At 42.9% G+C, this 12,720-nt stretch overlaps 1 protein-coding gene and 1 long non-coding RNA gene across 7 annotated transcripts in view; one reads left to right on the forward strand and one right to left on the reverse strand.

Annotated features, from left to right (window-relative positions):
- Positions 1-6,242, forward strand: part of LOC104965575 (uncharacterized) — an 8,165-nt gene extending 1,923 nt beyond the window's left edge. The window contains exons 2-3 of the long non-coding RNA XR_800546.1: positions 503-506; positions 6,231-6,242. This is a non-coding gene — a long non-coding RNA (uncharacterized lncRNA). The remainder of the gene's footprint in view (positions 1-502; positions 507-6,230) is intronic.
- The window catches only part of LOC104965577 (uncharacterized), a 28,864-nt gene that overhangs the window by 11,323 nt on the left and 4,821 nt on the right, over positions 1-12,720 (reverse strand). For 4 of the 6 annotated variants that reach the window (XM_010794548.1, XM_010794547.1, XM_010794551.1 and 1 more), the window contains exons 8-27: positions 12,402-12,499; positions 11,834-12,006; positions 11,628-11,744; positions 10,682-10,927; positions 9,636-10,532; positions 8,796-9,026; positions 8,447-8,668; positions 8,094-8,318; positions 7,745-7,969; positions 7,437-7,652; positions 7,094-7,291; positions 6,717-6,950; positions 6,382-6,552; positions 6,054-6,260; positions 5,673-5,864; positions 4,877-5,076; positions 4,498-4,566; positions 4,328-4,372; positions 3,605-3,667; positions 2,308-2,481 (exon numbers count right to left, since the gene is read on the reverse strand). In XM_010794548.1, coding sequence (XP_010792850.1) covers positions 2,308-2,481; positions 3,605-3,667; positions 4,328-4,372; positions 4,498-4,566; positions 4,877-5,076; positions 5,673-5,864; positions 6,054-6,260; positions 6,382-6,552; positions 6,717-6,950; positions 7,094-7,291; positions 7,437-7,652; positions 7,745-7,969; positions 8,094-8,318; positions 8,447-8,668; positions 8,796-9,026; positions 9,636-10,532; positions 10,682-10,927; positions 11,628-11,744; positions 11,834-12,006; positions 12,402-12,499 — 4,203 coding nt within the window. The remainder of the gene's footprint in view (positions 1-2,307; positions 2,482-3,604; positions 3,668-4,327; positions 4,373-4,497; positions 4,567-4,876; positions 5,077-5,672; positions 5,865-6,053; positions 6,261-6,381; positions 6,553-6,716; positions 6,951-7,093; positions 7,292-7,436; positions 7,653-7,744; positions 7,970-8,093; positions 8,319-8,446; positions 8,669-8,795; positions 9,027-9,635; positions 10,533-10,681; positions 10,928-11,627; positions 11,745-11,833; positions 12,007-12,401; positions 12,500-12,720) is intronic. The other 2 variants (XM_010794549.1, XM_010794550.1) reach the window with 2 other exon arrangements.

Here is a 12,720-nt window from a genome sequence, read left to right on the forward strand (position 1 = left end):
AGGTAGGGCGGAGGTGCGCTGGGACGTAGCGTGAAGTGAGGTTTGGCGCGACTCCCCGGGGCAGAGCCGTGGGACGCCCTTAGGGTTGTCCAACCCCCACTCACACTGACCCCCTCTGCCGTGGGATTAGGTAGATGGGTAGTTGGAGAGGGCGAAGAGAAGGAGGAGGGAGCAGGAAGGATGCGAGAGACGCTGTAGTACATCGAAAAAAGTAGAGAGTGGAGGTCGGACGGGTAAAAAAAGAAGAAGACCCGTAGACACCCTTGTTGCTGAAAGTAAGGGAGAACAAAACTTGCGTCTGGACCACGAGGCGTCTTTGTCCTGAACGTGGTACCCTTCGGTTAGTTCGTAGAACGAGAAACCGAAAAGACGAAAACAGAGAAACGAAATTTAGAGGAGGAGGAGGAGGAGGAGGAGGAGGAGGAAGGGGTGGGGGAGAGAGATGAGAGGAAGGAATTTTGAAATGACCCATAAATTAAATGAATCTTGAAAAAAGCCAGAGTTGAGTAATAACGTTGTAATGAAATAATACAATGGGATTCTGGTTGTTTCTTATTTTTTGTCCAGATCATGGAAAAGTTACTGGCATTTTTCCATGTCCAACAATTCATTTTTTTCTGAAAAGACAGAAATTCATCCACTATTGTATCTTATTTATAAATATAATTGAATTATCTCAGTAAGCTGAGGACAATGAAGAATGTACAGGATCTTAGGCCTCTGGCTGGAGGATGTTAGATTGACCTGTTAACTACCAAGTGCTATGTTGTGTTTAATCACTCATTTGATTTGATCTGTGTAAGGCTGCCTTGTAACAACATAGCTAAGTACTACATTCTTATCTTAAGTAGCAAGTCAGGAAGTAGTAAGACACATTCTGCTGCTGCGTGTCAAAAACTTGCAAACCCACATTGATATTAATCTGTACTTGTGCAAATGTTAACTCCAATAGTGGCTTAAATCTGACAACTGAAGGTTAAGCAAAATGACAAACTGGCTTGAAATTGAGCTAAAGAGTGTGTGTCCGCTCCACTGGGCAGACAACATTTGACCAATGTCATATTGCTGTTCTGATTCATCTCGTCACAGCAGACCCTAAGGAGTCAGATTTGCTTTGATTCCAGTGCAGCCCTAATGCATCCTGACAATATAATTTACTTGGAGGCATTTTTCCCCAAGTGTAACAAATATTTGTGTCCAAACAGTTATGCTGCACTTCAGTCACTGTCTCACCAAAAGGCAAACAACATAAACTTAAGTAGAATAAACTTGCTTATTCGTGTGACAGCAGTTTAGCTAAATTGGGAGTTGTTTCTAGTGTAATAGAGAGCTGTTATTTCATATTTTAACTGTAACACAACTGTTGATACCAGCAATGACACCGTTTTTATAATAGATTCCTTTCAAAGTTGACATGTTTTAGTCGAGGCATCGTGGTGCAAAAGCTGCTGATACAACTGTGTAGGAGGTCTCGTCTTTTCAGGGGAAAACAACCATGGCTTGGGGAGGGCAGCAGCCAAGACATTTAAAAATCAGTGTAAAAAGAAAAAGTGCAAAGACAAAGTATTAATTAAGCGAAAGTATAAATTAAGCGAAAGAAAGCTCTCCAATGAAGGAGGGACAGAGGAGAGGGGAAAAGGTCAATTCTGCTCAGTGTAAGCAGAATGTGCAAAAATTCATCTCCGAGTCATGCGGTAAAGTTTCCAAGTCAGGTCCGTCAGTCATGCAATAAAAACAAATTCAGAGCTCAGAGGCATCCATCGCAGATAAGAGGATGAGAGGAACCAGATCTCAGAGAGGACACACTGTCCCAGAGATGCTTCACACACATCAGTCTTTAAAGTGAAAGACAAAGTACAGACCCTATTCAACATGTCCATCTGCATTCTTCATACAGTACACATGCATGTGCTGCATACCACATGCCATCTCCTTGAATAGGTCTACATGCACACACCATCCATTGCACTCAGACTGTAAGCGGGGCAAGAAGGACAAATGGAAGAAGCTGATCCCTTCTTCTATCGGTTTTAGAATCAATGCTAGTTTCAGGGTCTTCTGTTCCCTTTGCAATCCATGCACACTGCTCACACTAGTGCACAGATGTTTATCCAAACATCTCTAAAACTGCAGAGCCATGAACAACACGTAGGATGATGCATGTGTAAGTACAGCTTTAACCAAGACAACTTGGAAATTGTCAGAAGTTTCTAAATCAATTTAAATGTTTGCTTCAATTCCTGAGCAGGCTGACTTACAGGAGTTCAATCAACATACATGTTTTGGTGTTTTCTGTGGGAGACTTACCCCATCTGCACCGGGCTGGCCGTTGACCCCCAGGGTGCGGAACGGAGAGTGTGTGGACAGACGCTTGTCCCACTCACTGGGCCTGCTCTCCGGGGCGGAGGCCATGAAGGTCCTCTTCAGCTCAGTGATGCTAGCATGATGCTTGATCAGGTCCTCCTGAGGCTTATCAAACTCCTGCAGGGAGGAGAGCCAAGAGGGGACAGAGAGTGTGGAGGGGGAGGGGCAGGGGGGAGGGAGCAGGCAATTGGGCCATGCAACAATAAAAAAGGGAGAAACCATAGGGGAAGGAAAGGGCAGATGAAGGATGGGTTCGTAGTTGGGAAATCAAACGGGAGAGAATAAAGAAAATAAGTCAGTTTGTGTTGCTTTCTCCTGTTTGTTTTCAATTTGGGTTGATTTATTGTTGATTAATGAGTAAGCATCAGCAGCAGCGGCAGCAGGGTTATTTGGTGATTCTAAAAGGAACATAGGGTTCAATCATCTACATCAAAACTATGTGGATTCTTAATAGATTAACAACATATTTTCAAAATGTAAATCATTCTGGTGGCTGATTCATGAGAGCAGATTGTGGTGTATTCAAAGGAGTAAGTGCCACGATTTATCACATTTGGATGGGAAGGAGCTACAAGCTGCACATCACATAGTTAATGGTGTATTTTAAAGCATTTAGCAGTGAAGCCCTTGAAAGAACAGGCTGCAAATGAAAGAGCAGAAGACGTGATGATATGGAAGAAAGAGAAAGCCTGAGTGTGAATGATAATCTCATTTGACACAAATGAACAAAAGCAACAGCAGCTCTCATTTGGCAACATTTAGCACCAAGTTGATCTCAATTGAAGATATCGTCTGCAGAGAAAGACCTTCACTGAACAGTAACTACTTATCTTTACACAGTGTGGCGCTAAAGAGCAACTTAATGTTAAGTGTTTCTCCAAAAGTCATACCTTTTACAAATGACAGAAAATGCATATTTGTAATTACATTTCTATGGTCAAAAGCTGTAAAACATGTTTAGAATTAGATGGAGGTAAAAGAGCAAAAGCAGGAACAGGAGAATACTGATGATCTTGGGAAGAAATGTATCAAATAAAATTGTAGCTGCTGATGAAGAGTGAGAGTTTAAGGATGCAGCATCTTTGATTTGCAAAACACACAAACTATTTATTCTGCAGTAATTAAACGTGGATGCATAAAGTGAGAATCGTGCCACATGCAAGCGTGATATTAAAGAGCAGCCGTGCCACAGAGCAGGAAAACACAGATAGAGACTGACATCTCCAGAAGGGATACAAACCTCCAACATTAAAAGGCTATGTCTGATATAAATTGAGTCACCCTCAATTCTCTTAGCTCTTTTCTGTGAAAAAGAACAAAACAGGTGTGGGTTTGTTTCAGTTCCCCTGTGTGCTTGAAGATACGTTGGACATGCATACTACAACATTCACTACAGTGTTAATACAAACCGAGCTGTGAGGAGTCTGCATGCAAAATAGTTCAGGGTTAAGTGAGTATAAGAGTCGAACGGCAATGTACTGACAAACCAAAGACCCTACGGCTATAGAGGACTGCCTTAGGATATCTATTTGCACAATGAAAACAAACAAATAAAGAACCTAAAGTGAAAGAAATCAAACACCAGTAATCATGCAACTTTTTTAGTTAAGTACACAAATCTATAATCATGCATGTGTGCATTCCAGGGTTAAGAACAACAGCAAGCAATGAGAGGAAATGAATGCCTTGTAAACTCAAAAACAAATAATCTGTGTAAAAACGTATAATCTGAGGCAAGCATTTTCTCTTTTTTTCAACCATATTACTCGCTGCTTACATTTTCAAATCGACTCAATCTAATACAGTATGTTCATCCAACTTGATGTGGATTTCATTTTAGACCGAGCTGTACAGAAGCACAACATGAGAAGAGGGTGAGATTAGTGTTTTGGATGAAAAGCTTGATATCAGAATGGAGGTGGAGAGATGGCTACGGAAACGTTTACGAGGCTATGAATCTGACCTTTCGCATTCGCACCACCTCCGTGCTCGTCTCCTCAGACTCGTGCTACCCCGGGGAGGAGAGAGGGACACATGTTAGCATCCTCTGCTTGTTGGCTTTAACACTCAGATCCAGAGTGGAAACAAGTCTTGTGAGGGGCCACATGCAAGGGGCCAGTGTCTGACACTAACCTGAATGTCCCCATTGAGGGTTGCCATCAGTGAAGAGTCTACTTCTCTCTGGTCCCTCCACGCTACTGGCTACAGCAGCAAGAGAGACACAGTTCACACTCAGACCCAGAGGACAATCTCTGTTCGCTGCTTTAGTGTCTTCATTAAAGAAGACCATGAAGCAATTGCATTGAAAATAGTTTTTGAAATTTCAATGTTATCATTATCTACAACAAAAAATTCCCAGCCAATCGTTATGAGGACAAATAATAAAATAAATGGACACCAATTTTCCTGTAAGGTAAATGTTGATTACACACATACATATTCCTGCACGTACACATTTAGATTTAAATTCATCACTAACGTGAAAGACAGTGTTTAAAGAGAAATTGTATACCTTGACCACAGCCTCGATTTTTGAGGGCTCAACCGCCTCTATAGTGACCTCCAGCTTTCTTTCCTCCTTGAGGCTGGTCTTCAGTGGAGTGGAGGTCTGCGGCTGCTCCAGGATGGCAAAGGGGATCCCTGCCTCTGCCAGAGCGGCCTGGGAGAAGACCGGAGCACTGACGGGACGGGCGCCCCTCTGTGGGACCACCACTAGAAAAATACAGACAGAATTGTACGTAAATAAAAAGGAAATATGTTCAAGCACAGTAGAGGTGTTCGACGTATGCACATCCAGCTAGTCAAATCGCCCAAGTGAGTAAAATGCACAGTAAAACATCTATAAACATATAAATAAAAAAACAACACAATAGTGCATCTATGCAAGCAGCCACATCATACTTACAAGCTTCCATGTGTTCACACTGCAGGGGTATACTGTACCTCATAAGCCTTGTTTAGTCTTTAAACAAAAGGAAAACTCAGCCCTCAAGGTGGGCCAAAATCAAATATCCACAAAATGGGATGAGAGTAAAAGCATGGATTCGTTCTTGTTGGAATCCAATGAAAGATGCAAAGGCAGATGACGTTAGGCAGCAGTCCAATGCGGTTGAACAGGTGAAATTACGAGGTTAGGAAAGCGTTATTTCTTCAATGTGCAAAACATAGCACGACCAGAGGCCCTTCAGTGATGATGAATGTGCATCCAAGTCAGGGCATCCTGTGAACGGGCTGTGTTGCTTAAGCGTTTCATTGAGCGAAAAAACATGTAAGCGGTTCATCTGCAAACCACAAACCCAAACAGGTACCTGACTCTCTGAGGCCAACATCTAGTAGAACAAACCAATCATGGTGGACATGTGTTTGTGTGTGAGGACGCCTTTCCTCCAGGATCCGTTGCTCAAACTGTGGTCTCCTCTCGGATATCACAATCTTGGTTTTGGCCCCAGCAGTTGGAACTTTCACATTTGCTGGGAGCTGGAAGCGCTCAGGGACAGCAGCTAATACAAAGCAAGTGGGTATTATTGTAGAAATGAAGTACAAAATATGAACACACTTGCATTTATAGTGAAAGTAAATTCAATGACTGCTGAGTCTGTTGATACAGTAGGCTTACATCTTAGAATGATTTAAAAAGAAATCAAATGTAAAATGTTCCTATATATAGCTGTCACTTGCTCTAATAATACCTGATTTCTTCTCGGCCACATCCAGAAGGGTAAACCAATCATCTTCAACCTCTCTCACTGCTGCACTCGGTTTCTGCTGCAGTTCATCCTCCAGCTGCCACTTCTGCTCCACTATAGTAACGCTCTTCTGCGCTCTCTTCTCTATGGCTGCATACTCTTTAGCTGGTCTTACTTCAGGATGTGTGTGGAAATGTTTGTCCACAGTCACTAATGTAAAATATAAACAAAGCCTTCTCAGTGACAACAATTCTACTTAACATATATTAAACAGATGAGTTATTATATAAAAATATAAAGCGCACACACAGTAGGAGCGACAAAATAATACCTGGTTCTTTTGCTGCTACATCTAGCAGCACAAACCAATCATCATCAATCCGTCTCGGATGTGACGTCTTAACCTCCACAAACTTCACGGGGGGCCTCACGTCTTCCATGAGGTATTTTGGTTTTTGGTCAATGGCTGCCACCACTTGGACAACACGCTCAACCACAGCAACTAACATGGAGAAACAAAGTTAAATAACTCTGACGCCGATTGATGAACTATTTACTATTTATTTTTGCTATTTATGGCTGAAAGCATCAGGTGTGCGTGCAGTCGGGTTTATGTGAACCTTTTTGAAGCAAAGTGTATGCAGCAGCTTTGGCAATGAAAGGTACCTGGTGGTATAACAACAGGCTTTGCGCGGATGATGTCGAACAAACCAAACCAATCATCTCCTCCTTCCCTCTCTGACGGCAGTGCAATTCGGCTCGATCTAATTTCAGATAGATGTGTCTCATCTTGCCTGCTGTCCACACCAATTATCATCTTCTTCCATGTTCCAGTCTCTGTGGTAGACACCTCGGTCTCAAACGTCCTCCTCATATCCGGAATAATCTCAACGGGAGCAACTGACACAAACAAACAGAGTCAAAGAAGCTGAGCGCTATCCATCAAACAAAGAAAAGCTTAGCGCTGCAGAAATTGGAAAATGTCTTCAAATATAAGGTTTCAGAGAAACTTCTGATGTGGTTCGAACATATATGACGTGTACCTGATGGTAGTATGACTGTCTTTTCATGGACAGCATCAAACAGTGCAAACCAGTCATCATCTCTCTCCGTCTGAGGTCGGGAAGGCTGCAGTCTAATCGGTTCAAGATCAACCTGCTGCAACTTCTGCTCTACCCTTATCACTTGGACTTGTTGAGGTTGAACACTGGGATGAATGTAGCTTGGTGTTACCAGAGAAACTGAAAGCAAACAGAATAAATACTCAAACTCATAATCAGACACCACAATCTAAGTTCTCTAGAAATAGTTTGCGTGACACCATGTTTGTTTGTAAGATATTCTTCTATAGGAGGAACATGTGTGAGATTTCAAGGCTGTGGGTACCTGGAGGTACATAGGCACTTTCTCTGGGAACACCATCCAGCAGGATACACCAGTCATCATCTCTTTCTCTGAGTGGCCCGGACACTTCCTGCTGTCCTCTGTCCTCCCACTGCATCACAGTCTCTTTAACAAAGACCTCCTTCCTAGACTCTACTGTTATTGTTTCAGCCACAGTAGAAAGTCTTTCTTCAGTATAAACTTGAACGTCCCTGGTAACTAATGACAAACAGAACGAAGGAACATTTGTAAGACGCCTACAATAAGCTTCTAAGACTTTACGTCAGGCCTGTAGAGAAAGTCGACCATACCTGGTATGTGATAATATGATGTTTCTCTAGCGGCGACATCCAGCAGCACAAACCAGTCATCTTCTACTTCTCTTACAGCCCGCGGGAGTGCTACTACTTGCTTTTCTCCAAACACTTGTTTTATTTCTTCTACCACAACTTTTGTCTCACTCCGCTCAATAGTTGTTATTTTAACCAGAGCGACACGTTCTTCTGGGGACACTTTAACAACTTCTGCAACAGCAACTGAGACAAAAGAGATGAAAAACCCTTAGAAATATATACAGTACAGGAGATTAAGAAAAACGGTGTCCACAAAGCTGAGGATGATTGCTGTGATAACGGTGCGAATAGGGACCTTTAGCATTACCTGGTGGAACATATGATGTTTCTCTGGGAACAACGTTCAGCAACACAAACCAGTCATCTTCTCTGTGTGTCTCTGGCTGTTGTGGGATTTCTTGTATATGTCTTGGCACCTCCTCTATTATCTTTCTCTCTTCAGAAACGACTTCGATAATCTCCTCCTTGACTGCAGTTCCTCCCAGAGAGACCAAACTCTCTGCACCCATCTGGTCTCTTCCCTTCAATGTAACTGATATGGGTAGAGACGAGAGACGGTATTTTAAATACAAGGAGAAGAACACTCTCTTTGTATATTAGCACAACATAAAACCACAAGATATCCAGTTTGAAAAGCAGCACAGGGGCTTTTAGCCGTACCTGGTGGTACATATGTGGATTCTCTGGAAGCAACATCCAGAAACACAAACCAGGCATCATCTCTGGCTATTACTGGATTTTGTGGGATATCTTGAAGTCTTGGCGCCACTTCTATTGTGTTTTTCCCCTCAGAAACAACTTCTCTAATCTCCTCATAAGTCGCAGTTCCACCCAAATAGACAGAACTTTCTGCGCCCATGTGGTCTCTTCCTTCGGGCGACACTGATAAGAGTTGGGTCAGAAAAAAGTATTTCAAAAAGAATATTTTACACATTTCCTTTATATTAGCAAGCAAGCACAGAATAGAGCACTAGAGAGCCAATGTTTGACCAGAGGGTCTAAGCAATACCTGGTGGAACATAGAGTGTTTCCCTGGGGACAACATCAAACATCAAAAGCCAGTCATCATCTCTTTCAGTGACGGTCTGTGGTGGGGGGATCTCTGGTATACGCCTTATTTCCTCTTCACTTGTCTGTCTCTTTGCGACTACAATCTCAGTTTTCTGCTTAACTGTCGTAACAACAGTCTCTGAAGGGAAATATTCACCTTCATCCACCTGAGCACGGTCCACGGGAGTGACTAATGATGACAGTAAAGACACAAAATACTTTGAACATCGGGGCAAACATGCAGCGCTGAAAAGCTAGGAGAAGCAGGACAGGGTGTGGTGGATTATTCTAATTTGCAAAAACCTTTTTCCTGACTAGTATAGGTATTACTAAAACTGTAAATCATATTACTTTTAAAAGCGTTATTTCGCAGTGAGTGAGGTTTAAGAAGAATTTTCTGTATATACATGATAATTACTGTCCATTTTAATGATACAAAAAGGCTTCAAATTCCTGGATACACCAGACTACAAAGGCTATGGTTGTTGGACCCTTTTTTTTTTAAACCCGTTTTCCAATTAGGACATCTTCATTGACCACATTTGTTCTGTCAGCTATACTGTCATTACTTTCAGTAGACTGCTTTGACCTGAATAGAACCCAGAACAATACCAGCACAGACAGGCCTTTCATAAATGGCAAATTATATTTATATGCTTACTTCTCCTTTCTAATAAATCTAAAGAGGATTCAATTGTTAGTGTTAACAGCATACAAAATAGTGCTGGTGAAGGAAATGATACAGAGATTAGAGAGATTAGCAGAAGTCTACAGCTATTTGCACAATGACATACTTTACCTGGAGGTTTGGAAACGGCTTTGTACGGAAGTCGGTCAAAAGTTATGAACCATTCATCTCCATCTGCGCTCTGAGAAGGGCTGTCGGCCTGAAGCCTCTCTAGAACTTCTGCCTCAGTTTTCGCTTCCAGTATGACCGTCTTACGCCATGTCCCCTCTTTTCCTAGGGTTTCCTCTGATATTAAACCACGCAGTGCAAGCACATCTTCAACTTCTTCCTGCATCTGCCCTCTATCTTCTACAATAGTCACTCTCTTCTTAATCCTACGCTCCACGTTCCGGTGTGTTACTACCGAAGTGACGTCTGGAGATCCGGCCTTCAACTTGTCCTCCATCTCGTCCTGCCATTTCTTTTCTATCTGGCACAGCTCTTCTCTCAAGCTATCATCAGACGGACCCTCTCCTGTCATCTCTTTTTCACTCTCCTGCTTTATCTGGGACTCTTCCTCTTCAGGCAAAATACCTTTTAAAAACACCTGCTTTATCTGCTCTTCCAATTCATCCACTCCATCCTCTTTTGTCTCCATTGACTTCACAGATTTCCTCAAAACACTTTCTACTATGCGTTCAACCTGCATTCCGTTTTCCTGATCCAAATCTCCCTCTCTTAACATTTCTACCTCTTCCTTTCCCAGTTCCTCTTCTACTAATTCCTGAAGTCGCTCTGCCACCTCATCCATTTCTTGCAGTCTTTCCTCTAAACCCCTAACTTCCCTCAGCTTCCATTCCAAAACATCGGCCATTTTCAGCTGGTCTAACAAGATCTCGGTTTCCCGCAGACTCTCAAAGACCTCCTCACTGGTCAGATCTTGATCCGCCATTCGCAAGCCCTCCTCCTCCTCCTCCTCCTCCTCCTTTTCCTCCTCCTCCTCGAGCTGGAACTGAGCTTGGCGTGAGACTGGGAGGATTTAAAGGGGAAAGTAAAGCAATAAAGCATACAAAAAACTAAAACATGATTCGTATTGCAGACTGTTAATAGTTTATATTTCCTACTTGCTACATGTTCTTTCAAATTCAAGCTGAGGCAAGCATTAGAAGTGCAAATACCTGGCTGTTTTGAAAAATCAAGAGGTGAGACAAAGGGAAAAGGAGGATATCGCCCGAGCAGGGCAGACCACTCGTCCTCTTTTCCCCTCTGCTGTTGCTTGTCAGACGTCAGCTCCTGCCCTGGCAGACTGGCGGTCTGGGCGATGGTCTGAGAGCCAGTCTGCCCAGTCCCAGTGCCCTGCCATGAGACTGTGTGAACAGACTGCTCCTGCTCCTGAATGGAAATCTGCTCAGACTCCCCTCTGGCTGTGAAGAAATGACCGAGTGATGACTGTTGTGCAAAGGTTTTGCTGGGAGAGATGACGGTCATTGTGATGCTTCACAGTGCTTCAAGCGTGTTTTGGACCAAAGCGAATGCCAAGCGTTTGTACGAGACTCTTGTAATTCAAGTAAGCTCAGGTTAGTAGAAAGCTGAATGGAAGATGCCTCTCATCCTTCACAACGAGAGCAGGTGAAAACGGCAAAACTTTTGCAAAAAGTACTTTTTTACATTTTAAATGACACTGGGGCAGTGATGAGTCAGTCAGTTAAGATGACAAAACATGACAAGGTACAAGCAAATGAAAAGCCATTGTGCAACACATATCAAGCAGCAACTTCAGAAAATGCCCAAAAAATGAGGAACCTGCCTCAAGACTGAAAATGCCTGTGTGTATTTGAGTCTTCGAGGAATCCTATTATGTATTATTTTAGAGAGAGAGCTTAATGACCCTGGGATGATGCCAGGGGAAGTACTAGGTGGGTGACATTACCCACATGTCAGAGTAAGTCAGCATCCTGACAAGTAAACCATCTGTGCCGCAGCTGACAGGCAATGTGTTCAAGAGGATTAAGGGCATGATAGCAAATGAGCCAAACGAATGAGCATGTTAATATCTGTGATGAGGTTATAAAAGCAGCAAATATGCCAGAAAGCGCTGGTGCGGCTCCACACAGTTCCTGGTACCTGGGAGGTCAGGAGAAGGCTGGGGTTTGTCAGATGTCAGCATCAGCAACCAATCATCCACATCAGACCTGGTGGAGGCTGAGAGGTGTTGCAGGAGCTGGAGAGTTTCATCTCCAGCTGCAAGAGCGAAACAAGTCAGAGGGCAGCTTATCGAACCTGCACTCTTAAACAATCATTCCAACACAGGTTCGCACAGTGGTACATACCTCCATCCAGGTTACGGGAGAGCCTCTTGCTCGCCGAGCGTGTGAAGCGAGGGGCTGGGCGGTCGATCAAGGAGCTGGCCTGGCGGGTCTGGGCCTGAGTGCGCCCGCTGTACCGGAACTTAGAGCCCAAGACGAGGAAGCGGCGCGATGCGGGCGGCTCCACAGTTGGAACTCTGAAAGACAAAAACACTTCATTTTCATCCACTCAACATAATTAAATACATTTTCCAATTTCCTTTCAGTGACAGACCCACGTACCAGGAATATAAATGTAAATTACATCATTTAACATGAAAGGATTTTGCATTCCCTTAAAATTGTCAGTTAGGCAAAAAGGTCAGCAACAGCTTCGACCTTCATCTTACTAAGTAGACAAACCCTTTGAGGTTTAATTCTAAGGTCATGACCATGGGCATGCAGCTTTGCTTCTGTGGTTAAAGTGCCAGGGAGCCAATATAGGGCTTAAGCTGTTAGCCAATTATCTAAGGGATAGGAACACCTTCCAAATGACCTCTGTTTAAGAAGTGTAATTAAGAATGTGTGGTTACATTAAATGACCTGAACTCACCTGAAGAAGGTATGGTTTTCAACGCAAACTTTCCACAGCTTCTTTGAGGCTTTGTAGTTGGGCAGTTTAAAGCCAATTGTGCTTTCATACTGCTCTTGCTGTAAATGAAAAAACAAAACAATAAAGTCAAATATAATGACCTTATGTTGATGGGATTATTCTGAAGCATCGACATGCATCTGCATTTATGAACATATTGTGAACCCTGATGAATATATTGTAAACCCTGTCAATTCTAAAAGACAGTTTCTTAAATTAAAATCTTAGAAACATTTGTTATACTGTATATTACAAAAACTGTAATGCTGGAAATAGAAAT

Source organism: Notothenia coriiceps, unplaced genomic scaffold, assembly GCF_000735185.1.
Source record: "Notothenia coriiceps isolate Sejong01 unplaced genomic scaffold, NC01 NC01_scaffold00037246, whole genome shotgun sequence".
NCBI classification, from domain to species: domain Eukaryota; kingdom Metazoa; phylum Chordata; class Actinopteri; order Perciformes; family Nototheniidae; genus Notothenia; species Notothenia coriiceps.